This window comes from the organism of the source record quoted next, unplaced genomic scaffold (assembly GCF_019419815.1).
Source record: "Pyrus x bretschneideri cultivar Hongxiangsu unplaced genomic scaffold, Pyrus_bretschneideri_v1 Contig82, whole genome shotgun sequence".
NCBI lineage: Eukaryota > Viridiplantae > Streptophyta > Magnoliopsida > Rosales > Rosaceae > Pyrus > Pyrus x bretschneideri.
The window spans coordinates 1,213,347-1,234,330 of NW_025999823.1; the positions used below are offsets into that span (position 1 = coordinate 1,213,347).

At 34.9% G+C, this 20,984-nt stretch overlaps 1 protein-coding gene across 1 annotated transcript; it reads left to right on the forward strand.

Moving 5' to 3' along the window:
* The first annotated feature begins 19,020 nt into the window (after window positions 1–19,020).
* On the forward strand, window positions 19,021–20,233 carry LOC125468215 (cyanogenic beta-glucosidase-like). The gene is made up of 5 exons (XM_048575981.1): window positions 19,021–19,262; window positions 19,471–19,540; window positions 19,717–19,775; window positions 19,913–19,988; window positions 20,120–20,233. The coding sequence occupies exons 1-5, from the start codon at window positions 19,083–19,085 to the stop codon at window positions 20,212–20,214; spliced, it is 480 nt and encodes a 159-aa protein (XP_048431938.1). The 5' UTR covers window positions 19,021–19,082; the 3' UTR covers window positions 20,215–20,233.
* The last annotated feature ends 751 nt before the right edge of the window (window positions 20,234–20,984 follow it).

Here is a 20,984-nt window from a genome sequence, read left to right on the forward strand (position 1 = left end):
ACTAAGCCGTATAAATATGCTCCTATCACATATTTAGGCGACTTACTTAGCTTGTTTTCGTGCATCTATGTTGTTAATTCATAGTTGTTTTAGTAATTTAAGCCATTTTCGTGTGTTTTTAGGTTCATATGGCTAAGGAAGCAAAAAGATGCATTTTGGAGCAAAATTGGGCTTGGAATGGATAGCATATGATTGGAGCCAAAGTGTTGGACGAATTTGAAGGCCTTGTATTCATTTTGGACATAAAACAAAGGGCCTAGCCCATTCTCTCTTAAACCAACCCCAAGGCCATGCATTTCCTTCCAATTCCAAAGCCCACAATCACTTCAAAAGCCATGCAAAGAACCATCCATTCCATAAAAAACAATCATCTCATTCACAACACAACACAACACCACAAACACATCTACCTTCCTTAGCCGTGAGTCTCCCTTAGAATCCAAAAACCATCTTCCATTTCCACCACTCCTCATCCATTTCCATAATTTCCCAACACTTCCATCCCCCCAACCAACTATCCCTAGACCTTATGCTACAATAAAGAGGAAGATAAGAGGGCCTAAACGTTCATACAATTCAAGATTGAGTTGTTGGAATGTTTGGGCGTTTCTTTGATTTCAATGTTTAATTTCAATTCTCTTTGTTTTGTACGTATGAGGAAATAAAACCCCTTTAGCTAGGGGGTGATTCGAAACTATGTTTATGTTTGTAATATGATTTGATTACTTTTAATTACGTTTCATAAGTTGTGAATTCAATTTGTTTAACTGTTTAATTGATAACCTATTTATGTATGTTTATTAAGAATGAACGCTTAATTTTCATGCATGAATTTGACGCTAGAATATAAGTGAGTTTCACGTAATAGTTATGAACTTATATTCACAAGTAGTGGAGGTTGCTTATAAACAATCGTGTTAAACATATTCTTGGCATAAGTTTCATGCAATCATAGTAACGAATGCCTCGTCAACACTTATAGTTTTCATGATGCTTAATGATTCTTGCTTGTATCTCTATTATGCAATTCATGTAGGGAACTTGTGAGGAATGCTTTGGATTGTCGTATGCAATCATCCAATTCATTAACTTAAGGAAAACTTGACGGTTAATTTAAGCGGACCTAATTAACTCAGGGCGTTGAGAATTCATGGTTTATTGAAAAGCAATTAGACATCGTTTTGTATGCAAGTATAACATATGTGGAGATGAACCCCTTAGCTAGCTTCCCATCCATTCATTTCCGTCAAATCCATATTTACAATTTGTTTTATTTCCAAGTTTCCATTTTTAGTTTAAAGTCGTCCAAATCCAATCCCCCTTTACTTTATTGTTCAATTTAGTTAGAAATCAATTTAGTTTGTGTTTTTAAAGCATTTTGAGTCTTTTGGTTTGTCTTAGTGTTTCAACGTTTAGTTTCACATTCTTTGAGTCTAGTTTAGTGTTTTATCTTGTTTTTACGTTTTTGAGTCAGTTTCCAAGGTTTTAGCAATCCCTCCTAATCCCCGGTCCAGAACGATCCCTACTTATACTTATACTACAATTGACAAAAAGAGGGTTTAATTTGTGTGCATATAAATCTCGCATCATTGGACACAAAAGCTAAGACACTGAAAATTATAATGTTGAACTTTCATGATTTTCTACACGAAAATTTCAAAGGTTTCTCAGTGACATGCCATATACACTTGGAAAGATACGATGCAAAGCTTCAATATTCTTATTTTTCCAATTTTTCATAAAATAGAACAATCCCAAAATTGGCATGCTAAGCAGCTGGGCGGTAAGCCAGCCCAAGCAACACATTGGAAAAGCACTGCCAACTTGACATATTAAATTGTACCTTCTCGAAGCAAACTAAGTTTCTTTTTATATACCATCATGAATATGTGGTTGTTAGCATTCTGTAGAATTTTGCAGAACTCAATTTCGAGCTATGTGGGAAATGTTATTGTCGTTTGACCATTAATATCCTCTGCAAAATTCCTCAAGTTCTTCCCCGAACTAATATTAAACGATTCATAACGTGCCGCAACAATCTATGAGTCCATGATACACACAATCATGATCAAGTTAATGATTAACCTGAGGGTTAACCAATTCAAGTCTGCTCTGACAAGCTAAAAGCAAAGTCACTCGCAAAGCATTGCGTGACAAATTCACACTTGCCCTCTTCCACTACTAACTTGTAATGGAAAAGGACGGGGGGCATACTACATCAAGTAAGAAGAAAAAAATTCATGAATCTGAATGAATCCTACATCACATGGCTGTTATGGATTTGGATTTCTGCACATGAAGAAGTCTGAATTGCATATTCCTCCAGCTTACTCTAAAATTATCCAGAGTAGGGCAGACCAAAATAAGTGCGCCTCCGCAAGAAATGAAATACGATGGTACATATAATCCTTGGTGCTTACATAATTTTTATTTTGTGGTTTTTCGATTGTGAAGCTTGTATTCGCCTATAAAAAGACTGATTAAATGCCCAACTGAAATCACATTTGAATGGTGATTCAACTCATTGCCTCTATTGCTTCACTTCTTATTTTTTGAAATTTTTGTACTTGGTTTTCTATGTGGTTTTGGTTCTCACATTTAAGTTGAATTCTTTGTTCGTAGTTGCAACATTTTCTTGGGGTTACATGTCAATCAGAGATTCAGAACTCGTTCCTTCAAAGAAGCAATCGACTTTCGGATTGAGAGTTTTTTGTTATTGAATATCATCACACTTCATGACTATGATTCTATACTTGTTTGGATTTTGTCAAAACCGCACCTCTATGAGCATGAACACCATTTCATCTCTCTGTCTTGCTCTTCAATTGCTTTAAATTTTGAACTTCATTTGAACTATTGTTAGGATATCTTTTGGAGGGGATTATACAAAAAAAAACCCAACTCATGCATTGGGTTCTCATGCCCTTTGATTTTCCAGTCATTGTAATTAAAGATTAACGATTAGAACAGCTGGAGTCTCCTAGAACTTTTGTTGGATCTGTTTTTGGTGCATGTTCAAAATGCAGTTTCATCATCGTGACTAAAGCGTTGCTTCACACGAAAATATCCATTGTTCCTGTTGCATTCCAAAGTTGGATGGCAGTTTATGAGATGTATCGATCTATTTTACCTGAATGAATAATGTTAGGTTAATGTTGAATGATTTATCCGAATGAATTTGGCTTAGGATTATTTATTTTACCAATAAAAAATGGAATATTTTGTTTCAAATTAAGTGGATGTTTGTTGCTTACTTGCTAACTATACGTATGGGTGGATATGCTACAGTTTGACTAGTTCACTCAAAAAATCATAAAGTGAACTGAAGTCCCTCTAGAAACCAAACAAATTCATATCCGATATAGTCGTTTCTGTTTGGACTTTGTTAGTTGATATTTTTGGGCGTTAAAATCATAAGCCTATATCCTTCAAACACCAGCAGCAAACTACAAAACTAATAAGCCTATAGAGTTCTCGGAAATAAAAACAAGCATTTTCAAATGAAAAAAATAAAGTTTTACAATTTTGGTTGCAAGTGTTAGAACTATTTAATATTTTCGTATTAAAATTTTATTTTGTTAAAAATGGAGTTACTGTGTTGAATTTTTTCGAAGGAGAATCATGAGTACTTTCTAGAAAGATAAGTAATGTAATGGAACCAGTACTAGTGAGTTTTGGAATCCATGTAAGGATGTTGACTGGATTGTGGAGGCTTAGTGATGCTTAAAAAATAAGGGTCTATCTTTATATATATTTTTTTTTCTTATTTCTTAAGTAAAAGAATGAATTAATGGTAGCATTTAAAGCAACCACAATTGAGAAGGTTATCTTAGAGATTTTATATCAACTTCTTTTTATAATCATTATTATTATTATTATTATTATTATTAGCAAACTACTTTGTAAGTCGTAACATATGTTTTTTGAAGAACTTAACGTTGCAAAACAACTATTTTTTTAAGAACTTAAAAGGAGAGTGCACACCAAAAAAGATGATCAACCGAGTGGTACCATGGCTTGGCTAGAGAGTAATTTAATTATTAAGGAGAACGGGTTAAGGGCCCGTAATTAAGAGTCACCATAATGGAAACCCAAGTTGTCTGGAGATTCAAAGATCTGGGTTCAAATGGGACAACTAAATTATGATAATTTGGAGTAGCACCATGGAGATATACTTTCTCACTAATGTCTTGATAATAACAATACTGCTTACTAGTGAGATTATGTTAAACTTTGTTTTTAATAACTCAAATCGAATTCTTAAAATCCAAGTGGGATATTGTAGGATACTCTTAATGTGAAGTCAACTACTTGAGTCTGGAATGGGGCAGTTCAAATGAAAATTTTTTGAATGACTTAATTCTTTAGAGCACTCAAGAGAAATCAGGAATTGTTCAGGAATGAAAACACAACTGAGTAACTACGGGGGGTCTGGAATGTGTAGTGTGATAACTATTGTCTTGGTTTACACAAACGGCTAAATAGTTCATATCATCGTGCTCGCTGATTAGTCAAGTACATCTAATGCTATTGCACTACAGAATATTCAAAACCAAAAACTACATATCTATACGGTACTTTTTTAACTGAATCTCTCTCTTAGTGTGTATTTTCATTTGCAAAATGTTGAGAGCAAAACTCCATTCATGTAGGTGATTGTTAATATTTTCATATGAAATTTTATTTAGTTGGATGGAATTTAATTAAGATGGTCCAATTCTTTAACATGTATTAAGTTTCCAATTCTTGCACGTATTAGCTTTCAAAGTTATCTCTGGTTAGAAACCACATCAAAGATGAAAATGCAAACCGGTGGTTTGAACAGTTAAGACTTATTAGCAGGAATGCTTTCTAGAGAAGGAATCACAAGGCTCATGGTAAAAAAAAACATATTTGACATCAGTACTATTCTTACTCTGATTCTAGAAAACTTTTAGTATACGATGGGAATCTGAATTCTATAATTCTCAGAATTTAGACACAAAGTTTTAACCATGAGATTATGTGACAACCCGTCCCTAATTCTACGATTTTCTAAATTTTAAAAGAATGAATTTATGCTCAATGCCCTAGAGATGAAGGTTTTGACTTTCTTTGACCAACGTGTAGAGAAACATATGACTTATTTACTTCTCGCATTTGTGTAGTACTCGTTGGTATGAAAGCATAAGCGAAAGCCGTTTGTGAGTCCAGATTATATCAATATAGTTACAGACGTTTGAAGTTGTAAAACTATAGATTGGGAATTATTTATTTCCACATGTGGGTTAAAGGTTAAAGGAGTTAAAATAAAGGGGAGGAAAGTAGGAGAGGTGCGGGGGAAGTTAAGATTAAAGGCATTGGTTGCTCAAATCAGGGAAAAGGAAATAGAGAACCAATTGGAAATGAGAGAGGAAGGCGATGGCCAATTAGAGAGGGGAAAAGGAGGGAAATGAGGGGGAGTGAAAACCACCCTACCTGGATCCCAGTTTTCGACCCGGTTGCAGACCGGGGTCCTGTAATTCCTCTGACGCCTTTTTAGGCGGTTTTCCGACAATTCGAAGCCAGCCACCACTTAAGAACAACACCTCTACTGACCTTCTTCAGTTTGCACTCCAAATCCGAGAGTTAATGGCTCCATTTCGTGGGGTTTGACACTGACGGCGTTGCGGGGTGCACGATCGTCAATTCTAGCAAATCTGCATGTTCTGATGAGAGCCACCACTACCATCTGACTTCAATGGATTCCAGGAACAAAACCAAATCAAAATTGGAGGTGTTGAAGCTCCTGTGAATAGGAATTGAAAGCCACCCATTTTAGGGTTCCGACGGGTTTGAGGGAAATTGGAACCTTTTCCAGCAAAGAGGAGAGAAGATAGAACTAGTTTATTATTTTTAGTAGAAAAATTGTTATTTATTAATATTAACCTGTTTTGGAATTGATGAGCTATATATGCTACATGCGTTAACATAAGCCATTAAAGCATGAGTTTAAAAAAGGTTAATGATATTCACACATTTTTATTAATTTTTTGTCATTAATCTTCATTAATTCATTTCATTTGAATGCCGAAAATTGAGAGGGATGTGTGTGAAATAAAATTAAGTGTCTAAATAGCACTACACTTTTAAAAAAAATTAAAAAAAAAAAAACCCTCCCTAGACTACAACCCACCTTAACCGTGTGGGTGACTCTGCCCGTGGTTTGGCCCTAACAGAAAATGAGGGAACTTTATATTTGGTGCAACATGAGAAATGTGATAATTGTGAATAAAATGTGTGGATTATACCCTTGATATATATATTTTTTTCACTTTCCTTGTGCCCCATTATGAAGCAGACAATTCCACTAGAGAAATTTTTTATTTAATAATAATTGTTTGCTTGGAAATACAATGTATAAACAATTTTGTTAAAAGCTCTAGTTTTATTAAATATACCCATTCGTATAATTTTTTGATTTTTTTTTTAATCGTGAATGTACCCATTCTTAAATATATCAATTTTTTACATGTGAAATGTATTATTTTTTAATATTGTACCCATTTTTTTATGTAAAATCCATTCATTTTTGTCCTAATCCATTTTCTAAACTTATATGGGTACATTATATTTCATTTGATTTGATAATGTTATTAAGCCTAATATCCTTTTTTTTTTTTTTTTTTTTTTTTTTTTTTTTGTAGTGTGGAAAATATGTACTCTTGTTTATATATATACATACAATGTAGTGGAGAGTATATTCTATCCTTTAATATTTCAAATCCCACAAATTATGGATTTTATTTAAAATCTCATTAATATAAACAACTACTGACACACCCCGACCCGGAATGTCCACTTAGACTCTGAATTGAGCTATGTTGGGCAACACTTTGAGGGTGAAGAAGCCATAAAGTGAAGTGATGTCGAAAATGTTATTAAATTTAAACCTAAAAGTGGCTAAATGTAAAAGTGCGCTAGTGAGCGGGAATGAACCCATTTTACACGTGATATCAGAGTATAAGTAAAGTACAATAAAGTAGGATGAGTAATCTCCAATACCGATGTTTGCCAAGAATCCTCGTCGATACGAAATCTCAGCTTCTAAAACTTGGAGGGTGAAAAATAAGGGTGAGTGGGCCTGAAAATAAAGTTTTAATAAAACCTTTCTGAAAACATTATAACCCCTTGCCGTAAAACAAGTATAGTTTCCAAAATATACATACTACGTATAGTAAGAAAATACTTACCGTAACTTACAAAATCACAAGAATTCAATATGGCATGATAATTCGTAAATAAGTGCATGACGTCAGTAATTGTATAATCTCTCATAAGCAAACATATCATATCGAGTGCTCATCGACATGTGTTCATGCAGAGGTATTTTGACATCAATAAGACTGGGTGTAACAATTATATACGCTCTAGTACTACTATCACATGAAGACTGGCGTTATGTGAAGCATATATGACTCGGAGTTGGCTATTGTAACCTGTACGACATGACTGGCACCTACATGTGAAAGCCTGGCCCTGGCCAGGGCGAGTACTAATACTGGTGCAGCAAACGATGAGCAGATAACATAAATATAATCATGGCATAGTGATTCGATAATTCTAATCAACATATAATATTTGCGGTCGTAAATATAATTAAGGCATCTCACACATACCTGTGCATCTCGTAGGATTCGGAATAATTTCGTAAATTTCATCATTTCGCTAATTCTTGTAAATATTAGTCTAATCTAGGCATACGTAGTAAATTCTTTTTCGAATGTATAAATGGAAACTAATAAATATGTATATACTATATAAAAGAAAAGACCCACCCACAGTTACTTGCGAGGTTGCAACCGTTCGAACTAGGCTAGCCAGACTCTCCGATAGTAATCGCATCTAAGCATAATATTGAAACCCATTAGTAAAACTCTATCAAAATGTTTGAATTTGGGGAAACAGACGGCGGATTCGAAATCAGCTTGTTGAAATACGTTAAGAAGGGTCCCAGGCAATTTTTGTAAAAAGTCAATGACAGGTCAACGATCAACCCTAAAAAAAGTCAACCGGGACGCCCCGATGGTCAACCACTTTAAAACTTTGGAATTTCACTAAATGGGTGTCAAAAAGGGACTTAGGACATCGAAATTAGCTTAGGACGGTTAAAATTTAACTAAATGGGCCCTAACTGGCTCACAAAACAATACAAAATATCATCTAAAATGGAATTACCAACTTGATATCGGTATTCAATGTTTTGTGAAATTTTAACCGTAACTCTGATCCCGATTCCGTTTGCGCCTATGCATTCATATTGTCGAGGACTTCGAGGATACACTAAAATAGTATCTTGTACACGTCCCAAAAAGGCGGTCAACGAAAATCAACAATCTCTATTGTAGGGGCATTTTCATGAATTCACACTTTTAAAATTAATAAAATCGTAGAATTAGGGACGGGTTGTCACAACTACAAATTTCAATTTTTCCTTCTTTACACTTTCAATCCAATTGGGACCGTATGTGCATGCATGCATGGAAGGGACAAGAAATGCTAAAGTATTTCAATGAATGTTATAATTTGATAAAAACCTTCAACAATATTTTGCCATTGATCATCTTCTTGCTAAATGTTTTCTACAATACGTTAACACCAAGCAACACCTAGTTATTGAACTCCCCATGAACTACATATATGCGCATGAATGGTTTCTTAATCATATCACCTTACGAATAACTATTTCAAGTTCAGTTTAGACGTTTTAGAATCGAATTACCAATAAGGTTTTCCAAATTTTAAACTGCAACCTGAATATTAAATATTTTTTTCCATTCCCATGGATTGCTTCAATCCGTGAAACTGGCATAATCCAGACAACGGGTATAGTGAGTAGTAGAAACTAAGATTTTTTTATCACGTTCAGATTACTAATGGGCACAGTGCCCGTGATTCTTTTTCTTCTAGTATTCTAAGCTTAGATCGGTGTATGTTTTTACAAATTCATCTTGTAAGTTTTCTGTTTTATTGATTGGAAATAATTTTCTATTGATTGTTTTAGTATTTTATTCAGGGCACTTATTTAGGAGAAGGATTTGCATAAAAATGGAGGCGTCTCAAAGTAGTCATGCAAATGAATGTAAAAAAGATACAAGGCATGGTGGCCTACTGGGTTGAGAAAAAAGCAGTCACATTGGGGCGTCCGTTTCATATACACTTGTCTTCTTATTTGGCGGGGTAATGCTCTACATGAACCATTTCTAATTATGGCACTATTAGCATACAAGTTGAGTCATACTAGCATAACAAAGTATAACCAAAAAGAAAAATTGTCGATACAACTACAAACTAAGGAATACATTTTCATTGACTCGTTTCTAATATATATTGAGTTAAAAGTTGTGTTTATCATAAGTGACCCTATAAGACCTAATACTTAAAAATCTAAAACATCCAAATAATAAAATAAATCTAAAATACTAAAATTTTTCAACAGTCCCATCAAACTCAAGGTGATAACGACATGAGTTTGAGAACAAGCAAATGCGAATGCATACTTTGTTATGCATAGATGGAGGCAGGCATCTTCTATTTGGCACTCTTCAACATATTGATTTTGTAAGGTCAACATATACTTTGCACCATCTTCAAGCAGACATATTCATGCAGATAGATGTTGGGAGTATAGAAACGAAACATATGAATGTTCTCCGCCACTGAACGAACAAGATCACATATCACAAGTACAACAACAAATGAACATAAATCAAATGTATCACCACATATACAACATTGGAAACTCTAACAACCATTACTAAAGCGTCACCAATCCAAGCGGTTAAGTAATTGCGATAAACAGTTGCAATAGACTCTATATACAGACCCAACAACATCAATCCTTCACACGTCACCCTTATACACCCCAATAAGAACAAATACTTTTTTTATCATCAAAACATTAACTTTTTTTTTTTTTTTTCATTTCCTTTTTTTCTACTCTTTTTTTCCATTTCTTTTGTGGGAACAAGTGGAAGACACTTTATGTGGGTACAGCTAGAATATAATAATGGGTACAAATGAGGTGTGTCAGCATACCTGGTGGCTGTGACAATGCAAAATCGAATTCATGCTAGGAGGATCCTTGCCGGATCCTCTTTGTGAGGATCTTGGGGATCCTTCAATCACATTTGTTCATCGTACATCGTGTGGTTATAAATCATTGTAAAATTTTTATTTAAAATTGAATGTAAATAGTACCTGACAAAAACTAGTTACATGATATACGATGAACGGATGTGATTGGAGGATCCGACGAGGATCCTCTCTCAAATTCATGGGTTCATCAGATCACGACACCGGTGGTTAGATTGCAACACATATGTGAGTTTGATCGGGCAAAAATGACTGCAATGGTTCAATGTGATCTCATTTTGTGGTCTAGAAACAAGGAGTAATGGTAATTGGGTTCGTCGGAAACCAGTTGTTATTTGGGTTTCTGGTCGCAACAATAACGTGTAGATGGATTTGCATTAGCAATATCTAGGCAGCGTAACATGGACTACGACAAATATAGTGGGGGTTGAGCAGTGCAACCATAAGTTAGTGGGAATGGTGGGTGAAACATGTTGGAATCCCACATTGGTGTGGGTGAAATGAAAATGGGAGTTTAAATATGATTTCCCCACTCTAACTAATCTCAAGACTTTTTGTGATAAAACCCCACACATGACGGATTGGGCAAGTGGTAAAGTTGGGATAGTATCGGTGTTGTTAGAGTGGGATGTCCGCCGATCCAAAAATCCAACATGCTATTAGAGCGAAGGTTCGGGCCCCGTGCAAGCCAATGAGCTTAGTCCCAAGAAGGAAACAAGCCGTGATTCTTAACATAGAATGAAGGAAACAAAAATAGGATTCCTAACATAGAGCCACCCTCTGAGTTCTATTGAAAGAAAGTATGAACTCTTAACATAAAGCCAACCTCTGAGTTTCAATTGCTTATGTGTGGATCTCCACATGTGAACAACTGAATGGAGTTACACGTGAGGGAGAGTGTTGGAATCCCCCATCGGTGGGTGAAAAGAATAATGGGGATTTAAATATGATTGCCCCACTTTAACTAATATCGAGGCTTTTTGTGATAAAACCTCACACCTGACAAATTGGGCTGGTAGTAAAGTTTGGGACAATATCGGTGTTATTAGAGTATAGCCTCACGGGCATGTCGATCCAAAAATCCAGCAATACCCTAGAAAACCTAATACTTGAATTATGTAAATTACCCAAACAATAAAATATACCTAAAATTAATGCTAATATTTTCCAACACTGTTTTCTCTAAACACACGGGACTCGGACAACTTTAATATTATGACTAACTACATTTTACACCCTACAAGTTTGAGGTGATTTGCAAACTTAACCATGATGTTTCAATCTTCTCATATTGCGCCATGATGTTTTCAAATCGTATTAAATTTACACCTTTTGTTTCTCTGAACATCTGATCCTTTATTAAATTGATGAGTTTTTTTTTTAGTCAATGTGGTGCAAATGTGTCTTAGAGCATCGATCTCCAATGGAGATTTCAAAAGAAAATTGTCAAATGTAAATTTGAAGGCCTATGTACCAATGTCAAATTTCATTTTGCTCCAACTCATATCTTTTATCTTATTCAATAAACCACTCTTCAAAACAGATCAATCAAAGCTAATTTTCATGATTTATGACTGATGCATTACTAGGACTCAACCACAAAATATTTATTCAAAAAAAAAAAAAAAATTAATTTTTTTTCATTTGTCAAAATTTACAGCACACAATTTCTCCTTGTCAGATTGACAAATTGGTTGAAACTTCTTCTACCTTCAAATTTTATTACATAAGATTATAATAGACATCACCTTTCAAAATGCTCAAATTTAATGAATTATCATACAATTATTTTGACCAAGTACACAAATTAATACAGTTTCAATATCTTATAGTGTTGTAGGTGAGAATTGAAATTTTTGATTTATTTTGAAAGATCAGCCCATACATGAAGGTGTGGATTAAAGATATGTACAAGAAAGAGAAGTTTATGTACCATAAAGAGCAATTTCCCTCTATCTCCTATCTATAAGCATCCAAACCCCACGACAAGTGACACCCATCCGAAGCCCATCACAAGTCACAATCCTAACCCAATAGGGACAATGACAACCTTGTGGTAACTCCATTTTTCATGTCAGCAACTCATCAACTTTACTGGGAAAAAAAAAAAAAAAGGGAAAGAGAGGGAGGGAATCAGATTCTTTGCATGCACTTCACACATGGAGTAATAGAACTGACATCCACGTTGAAGAAAAAATTGTGGTGGCTAGTGATTTAGGGGTTGTAAATACGTGGTGATCCATGTCAATATAGATGGCTTCAAAGGGGTTAGTTTTTAAAACTAATTAAAGCATTGGAGTGTATGAGAAATGACACAACATGAGGAGGAGATAGAAGTTCCTTCCCAAAAAAAAAATGCCTTAAGAGAGAAGATTGCTGGCACTCTTTCTGGTATTATCACTGGACAATACTTGGGTACTGGTCGATCGGTACCCATTTTAACTGACCATTTATGTGGCGTATTTTAAGGCATCTGTCACTTTCACCACTTTTGCTAACTTTATAACCAAATGCAAACCAATCCTTTATACCAAATACGAAACATAACTCTTCTTCTTCGATATATGCAAGTCTTCAATGTCATGACTATGGTTTCTTCTTCATCCCGTCTTCTCTCCTCCATCTTCCCTCCTCCGCTGACCCCATCCCCGCCCAGTCCCTCTTTCAACAGTGGATTCCACCGTTGCAGTGAGATTGACGGCGACGAAATCTGAAGCTATGTGGGTTTGACGAAGATGCCGTCGACTTGCAGCGCCAAGGATTACGAATCGTCGATGGTAAAAGACTCGACGTCATCTTGGCGAGTGAGATCGAGCTCGGCATGGCTGTGTCGAGGACAAGATTGGTGAAGTGAAGTCTATGACTTGTATCTTTAAGATGATGGCGGAGCCGACGAGGTCATGGTGGCTGGCTATGAGGATCTTCGCAAACTTTTTGGAAATGAAGAAGACTAGTGTTTGATCACGGGTTTAAGGCACGGATATGTGTTTGGTTACAGAAATGACAAAAGCACAAGGATTGACAAATGTTAAAAAAAATTTAGGCCACACGAATGATCAGTGAAATGGGGTACCGACCAGTATGTACTGAAGTATTTTCCTTATTCACTTGCTAAAAAGAGAACACTAATGTTATTAATTAGGCACACAAACTGACCATACATTTTGCAACCGTTAGACCTACATGTATTAGAGAAGGGATGAATTTAGCTCCACAATGGGTTAGCAATAATGTGATTCAAATTTGCTTTTGGAGAGAATCAAACCTAAGACCTCTCACTTACAAGTTAAGAGAAATACCACTAAATCATAATACTAAATAACTGTATTAAACAATGTATTAGCAATGAGGTTAATTTTGTACATCTAATTAATATCTTTATTACTAAAAAAGCAAATGGTTTATTTCTCAATTATTTTAAAAGTTTTTTAAAATTCTAGTCAATTAGGTATATTATAGATCTATGAACTTTAACTTAAAAAAAAATAAAATATATATAATTTTCTCTTCTCTCGTAATTGCCACTGAAATTACTTAAGCCGAAAACTTTTCTCGCTTTCCTCTTTTTAAACTCTTCTGACTTCATCTTCCACAAGCCACCTGGAGGAAGAAAAACCCAACAAAACTCTCCTCCCTCACTTCCAAATTGCTACTGATATCAATATCCCTCGTAAACTTGGGTTTTTTGATTAATTGGTAAATATTGTATATGAGGTAGATGAGAAACAAAAAAACTTGAATCTCTTCATTGCGAAGCGATATTAATTTATTCTCGGATGGCCATTGTATATATAGACTATAAAGTGGCCTGAATGCATTATATGCACTATTTTAATAATATATAATTGATATTGCAGTTTTCTTTTCTGCACATTTTGTTCTTTGGTAGCGTGGGAAGTATGAACCAAAAACAAAAAGGAAAAGAAGATTTCGGAATTTCAGGATTATCGAAAAATGAAATCTGAAAACCAATCCCATACTGAATATTTCGGTTTGGGATTTTTCGGTTTGAGTTTGAGGTTTTTCCGGTTTGGTTTGGGGTTTTTTAGAATTTTTTCCAGCCCCAATCCAGGTTATAGTCTTCTACATATTATCATCAAATACCCTTGTGCATGTAGTATATGTCTGTATATTTTCCGATACATATGGACTATACATGCACTACATGGACATATATAATAGTTCTCATTCTATGATTCCTATCACTTTTATGCTCTAAATAATAAAAACTTCTATGATTAATGACAGAAAAAATCGATGATTGCAGCAATGGAGATGTTGCCATTGATCAATGCTACCTCTATAAGGTTGTAAATCAAGGAATAATAATATTCTCCAAACCCTAAATTCCCACTACGAAGTTGAAGAGCACATTGAATATGAGATCCTTAATTAATTTTTAGCTTCTTTCTTATAATTATGTATGCATTTCTTGTCATTACAGAAGATGTAGCAATTATGAAAGATATGAAGTTGGATGCTTATAAGTTCTCTATTGTTACCAAGTAATGTTGACATCTGCGTCCATATACTTGATTTGGGACCAATTACTTCATCTATTAACCTGTTTTACTTAATTTGATTTCGATTTATAGATAGGTATTAACTCACTTGATTATTTTGTTCTAATTATTAGAGGGCACGCTAAGTGGTGGTGTCAACAGGAAAGGAATTGAATATTACGACAATCTCATCAATGAACTCCTTCGAAATGGTGATAAAGCTACCTAATCTCATATACCATCCATCCCATCTAATCTCGTATATCATCCCATCCATTAATATATAATTGGAGTTTAATAACGTGCACTCATAAAACAATATTGAATCAAACTATACTTATTAGAGAAATTTTAAAAACTAACCCCTTTGGAGCCATCTATATTGGCATTTTTATCCTACTGATAGGAGCATATTTATGCGCCTTAGTTAGCTAGTTCTTATGCATTTTTGTTATGTTTTCTTCGTTAAAGTAGTCTTTTAAGCTACGTTCATGTGTTTTCAGGTTTAAAGGACATATTACATGAAATGATGCAATTTGGAGCAAAACTGAGCTGGAATGTGGTGTATGCAAATAGAGCACGAGGAATAGACGTCCAAAACAATGCATCACACAATCTTCCTCCTAAGCCGTGCATCCCACCATGCCTATCTATCATCCATAAACCCTAATTCCCTTTAATCCATAGCCTTCCATTTAATCCACCCATTGATAATTCCCACCATTCCACCCAAAACCAAGCACTAACTTCCCATTATCCATTTCCACACCACTTACCATTATCTCCCACTAATTATCCATCATCCGTGCATTCCATTGCTCCATTATTCATATTAGCCACCATAAAATAATTTCCATTTAGGCCATTCACTCCATCATTAACCTTTTTATTTTCAATTAAGCCGTGACTCCACACCACTTCCCATTATACATATTAAATCCGTGCATTTTCCATTCATCATTAACCCTAATACATATATTCACACCCTTATTCCACCATACTTCCATTCTACAATAAACAGCCGCATATTTGGTCCCAAAACCCATTCAGCCATTTTTTTATTATTCTCACCCTAACCCCCCCCATTGGTCCATTACAATATCTTTCAGCCGTGACCTAATTCCATCCATTCTCGCACCAAAAACCATAACCTAATTAACCCTAAACAAATCAGCCACTTTTCCCATTATTTCAATCAAGCCGTGGAGCCATATCCCAAAAATCCCATTATTCCATCCTCTAGCCGCAAATCCCACTTGGCCCATTATTTTCCACCCAAAACCATGCATTCCACCTAATTGTTCACTTCCCATTAATATATCCGCACCATAATTCCATTCCATTACCTAATTAACCAATTCATTCATGCAATTTTCTTTATTCGGCCACCATGCCATTTTTCTAACCTAATTCACCATCCCACCATCCGCACTATCTCATTAATCCCACCACTTTCCATTATCAATTTCAGCATTCCATTAACCTTAATAAATTAATCAAACAATTCCATATCCCATGATTCATTCCATTTCATCCGTAGCTTCCCATTCCATTTTTTTTTACTTCCACATTCCATTCACAAACCTGTCCGCATAAATTCCTCCAACCTTTCCTACCATACCATCCATTCTCCTTCCATCACTCCACACCATTACAAACCACCCAACCTCCATAAATCCATCCCTAAACCCGCAAATCATCCACCAACACCATTTAACCAATCTGCCGCAGAAGGAGAAGAGGAAAGAGGAGCTTCGACGCGCACCAATTCACGTGGATTCGTTGGGCGTTCTAGGTGTAATCAATCCTTTGTGCTTTATGTTTAAATTCAATTGTATTTCTCTTTTTGCGAACATGAGAGGCTAAATCCCCCTAGTTAGCTAGGGGGTGATTCGAAACCATGGTTATACTTACAATATGAATTGATTACTTTTGGTTGGGATTTCATGAATGTTGGATTCAATTTGTTTAAACCGTTTGATTGATAACTTATTTATGAATGTTTATTAAGAATGCGCGCTTAATTTTCATGCATAAATATGACGCTAGAATATAAGTGAATTTCACCTAATCGTTATGAACTTATATTCACAAGTAGTGGAGGTTGCTTATAAACAATCGCGTTAAATGAATTCTTGGCACGAGTATCATGCTTTTCATAGTTACAAATGCCTTGTCGATGCTTATAATTTCCAAAGAACGTAATGATTCTAACTTGTATCTTTATCATGCTGTTCATATAGAGAACTTGTTAGGAATAATTTGTTTGCGATGCATATTCATCCAATTCAATGATTCTAGGGAAATTTGAAGGTTAATTTAAGCGGACCTAATTAACTTGGAGTGTCGAGTTCCATAATTTATCGAAAGACCAACTGAGAATTAATTTTGTATGCAAGTATAACATGTGTGGAGATGAACCCCTTGGCTATTCCATCATCCATATTTTCATCTCATTCATATTTACGTTTTGCCTTTAATTACAATTTGTCCATTTAATTTAATATTGTCCAAACACAATCCCCCCTTTACTTTATTGTCAAATTAGTTAGAAATCAATTTAGTTTGTGTTTTTATAGAATTTTGAGTCTTTTGGTTTGTCTTAATGATTTAACGTTTAGTTTCACATTCTTTGAGTCTAGTTTAGTGTTTTATATTGTTTTTACGTTTTTGAGTCAAAAATCCAAGTGATTAACAATCCCTCCTAATCCCCGGTCCAGAACGATCCCTACTTATACTTATACTACAATTGACAAAAAGAGGGTTTAATTTGTGTGCTTACTTAGTTCGCATCACCTACCATTTTCAGTTTCTTAATTAAAAATCTGGCCAAATCTAGTGTGCACAAAGACAAGATGCCCTTAGATTGAAAAATCTGTTCCAAATCAAAGTCTTCCCTCTTCCAGCAAACTATAAACCTCGCACTACCCATTCGAATCACCAGGTATACAAAACCCCGGCACAAAATCACTAGCCACGACACTTTTTTCTTCAACGTGCATTTCAGTTCTATTACGCCACGTGTGGAATGAAGAATCAGATTCCCACTCTTTCCCTTCTTTTTCGTTTGGTAAAGTTGATGAGTTGTTGTCATAAAAAATGCAGTCATATAAAAGATGTCATTGTCCCTAAGGGGTTAGGGTTATGTCTTGTGAGGGGATCCCATCTCTAGGGTCTCCACAATTTGAATCCAGATGGAATCCCATCTTCGGATGGGTGTCACTTGCAGTGGGGTTTGAATGCTTTAAGAAAGGAAAAAGAGAGAAAAGACTCTTCAGCTAGTACATATCTTTGTATGAGGATCCTCTCTGGATCCTCTTTGTGAGGATTCTCTCCATATCCTTTTTGTGAGAATCCTAGGAATCCTCACATCGTGTTCGTTTATCGTATATTGTGCAGTCAGTTTTCTTCAGGTACTGTTTGTGTTTAATTTTAATTAAAGATATTTAAAATGGTTTATGACCGCTCGATATATAATGAACGGACACCATTTAAGAATTTCCGGAATCCAAACAAAGAGGATCCGGAGAGGATCCTCATTCCAAATCTCTAATCATGTTGAGTAAACTACATTTTCACACCTCATATATGGGCTGATTCTTCAAAATAGATCAAGAAATTTCAATTCTCACATTCACCACGTTGAAATATTGAAATTGTATTAATTTATGTATTGGTCAAATAAATTATATGTTAATTTATTAAATTTGAGCATTTTCAAAGGAGATGTCTATTCTAAGGAGAATGTTATGTAATAAAATTTGAAAGTAGATGTAAGTTTTAATCGATTTGTCAATTCTACATGATTTAACAAAAAGATTATGTGCTATCAATTTTGACATATAAAAAAATTATAATCTCTTTTATTTTCATAAAAAAGATCCGGCGAGGTCGGATTCTAACTTTTCTGGTCCATTCCATGCATGCGCGTACCGCCATTGCTTGTAAGTGAGGTCCCAACAGGATAAAAAGTCGAAGGATGAAAGAGTATCATACCTTATAGTATCTTGAACTGCGTTTCTCCATTTTTCAATTTTTTTTTTTTAAATATTTGTCTTTACTTAATTCCATTCCTTGATATATTTCCCAAAACCAATCCACCAAAGTTTTACGTTACATACATGCTTGAGAAATTATTTACTTATAAAAATATATATAATATTGCAAACGTATTCATATTTAATTATTATTGTTACAAAAGTATATTTAGTTTTTTGTATAAATATGTATTATCCCAACAGTATTCATATTTAATTATTATTGTGACAAAAGTATATTTTGCTTTGGACTTTTAAGTGGTCTTGACTTTTTTAAAGCCTGCACGTGTTTATCAAATTTTAGTAAATAAATGCTTATCAATTATTCTCACGTTTAGACGTGGTACGCAGCCCGCTATATAAACCCCATGCAATATGCGGGGAAGAACCAACCTAGCTATCTCGATCACCAAAACCCCTCCAGTTAACTATGGCAATGCATGATTTAGGCTCTTTGCTCTTGTGTGTCTTGCTACTCAATGGCTTTGCATTGACAAACACCAAAGCTGCTAAGCCAGATAAACCCATTGTCTGTAACTCACTTGACAGGACCAAGTTTGATGCTCTAAAACCAGGGTTCGTCTTTGGTGGATCTACAGCAGCTTACCAGGCCAGTCCCTGCTAGGGCTTAGCTATTTAATTACCCTTTAATTAATTTGAGTTTCATATAATCACATAGGTCTAATTTGATTTCAATGTCAAAAAAACTATAGCATATATATATATATATATATATATATATGCACATGCACATTTCAGTTTCATTGCAAGCATGAATATTGACATCTTCAGTTTGAATGTGCATATGCATATTTCAGGTAGAAGGTGCATGGAACGTGGATGGTAGAGGACCAAGCATATGGGACACCTTCACCCACAACCATCCAGGTTATAGTCTTCCACATATTATCATCAAATACGCTTGGGCATGTAGTATATGTCTGTATGTTTTTCGATACATATGGACTATACATGCACTACATGGACATATATAATAGTTCTCATTCTGTGATTCCTACCATCTTTATGCTCTAAATAATAAAAACTTCTATGGTTAATGACAGAAAAAATCGATGATCGCAGCAATGGAGATGTCGCCATTGATCAATACCACCTCTATAAGGTTATCAATCAAGGAATAATATTATTCTCCAAACCCTAAATTCCCACTATCAAGTTGAAGAGCACATTGAACATGAGATCCTTAATTAATTTTTATCTTCTTTCTTATAATTATGTATGCCTTTCTTGTCATTACAGAAAGATGTAGCAATTATGAAGGATATGAAGTTGGATGCTTATAGCTTCTCTATCTCATGGCCCAGATTGTTACCAAGTAATGTTGACATCCGCTTTCATATACTTGATTTGTGACCAATTACTTCATGGATTAACCTGTTTTACTTAATTCGATTTCGATATATAGATAGGTATTAACTCACTTGGTTATTTTGTTCTAATTATTAGATGGCACGCTAAGTGGGGTGGTCAACAGGAAGGGAATTGAATACTACGACAATCTCATCAATGAACTCCTTTGCAATGGTGACAAAGCTACCTAATCTCATATACCATCCCTCCCATCTAATCTCATATACCATCCCTCCTTCGCAATGGTGACAAAGCTACCTAAATACGATGGTACATATAATCCTTGGTGCTTACATAATTTTTATTTTGTGGGTTTTCGATTGCGAAGCTTGTATTCGCCTATAAAAAGTTTGATTAAATGCCCAACTGAAATCACATTTGGACGGTGATTCAACTCATTGCCTCTATTGCTTCACTTCTTACTTTTTGAAATTTTTGTACTTGGTTTTCTATGTGGTTTTGGTTCTCACATTTAAGTTGAATTCTTTGTTCGTAGTTCCAACATTTTCTTGGGGTTACATGTCAATCAGAGATTCAGAACTCGTTCCTTCAAAGAAGCAATCAACTTTCGGATTGAGAGTTTTTTGCTATCGAATATCATCACACTTCATGACTATGATTCTATACTTGTTTGGATTTTGTCAAAACCGCACTGCTATGAGCATGAACACCATTTCATCTCTCTGTCTTGCTCTTCAATTTTTGAACTTCATTTGAACTATTGTTAGGATATCTTTTGGAGGGGATTATACAAAAAAAACCCAACTCATGCATTGGGTTCTCATGCCCTTTGATTTTCCAATCATTGTAATTAAAGATTAATGATTAGAATAGCTGGAGTATCCTAGAACTTTACTTTTGTTGGGTCTGTTTTTGGTGTATGTTCAAAATGCAGTTTCATCATCATGGCTAAAGCGTTGCTTCACACGAAAATATCCGTTGTTCCTGTTGCATTCCAAAG

Coding starts and splice junctions, on each gene's coding strand:
- LOC125468215 (XM_048575981.1), top strand. CDS start 19,083: ATGGCAATGCATGATTTAGGCTCTTTGCTCTTGTGTGTCTTGCTACTC. Junction 19,776..19,912: donor ATCAATACCACCTCTATAAG/GTTATCAATCAA, acceptor TTGTCATTACAG/AAAGATGTAGCAATTATGAA. Junction 19,989..20,119: donor ATGGCCCAGATTGTTACCAA/GTAATGTTGACA, acceptor TCTAATTATTAG/ATGGCACGCTAAGTGGGGTG.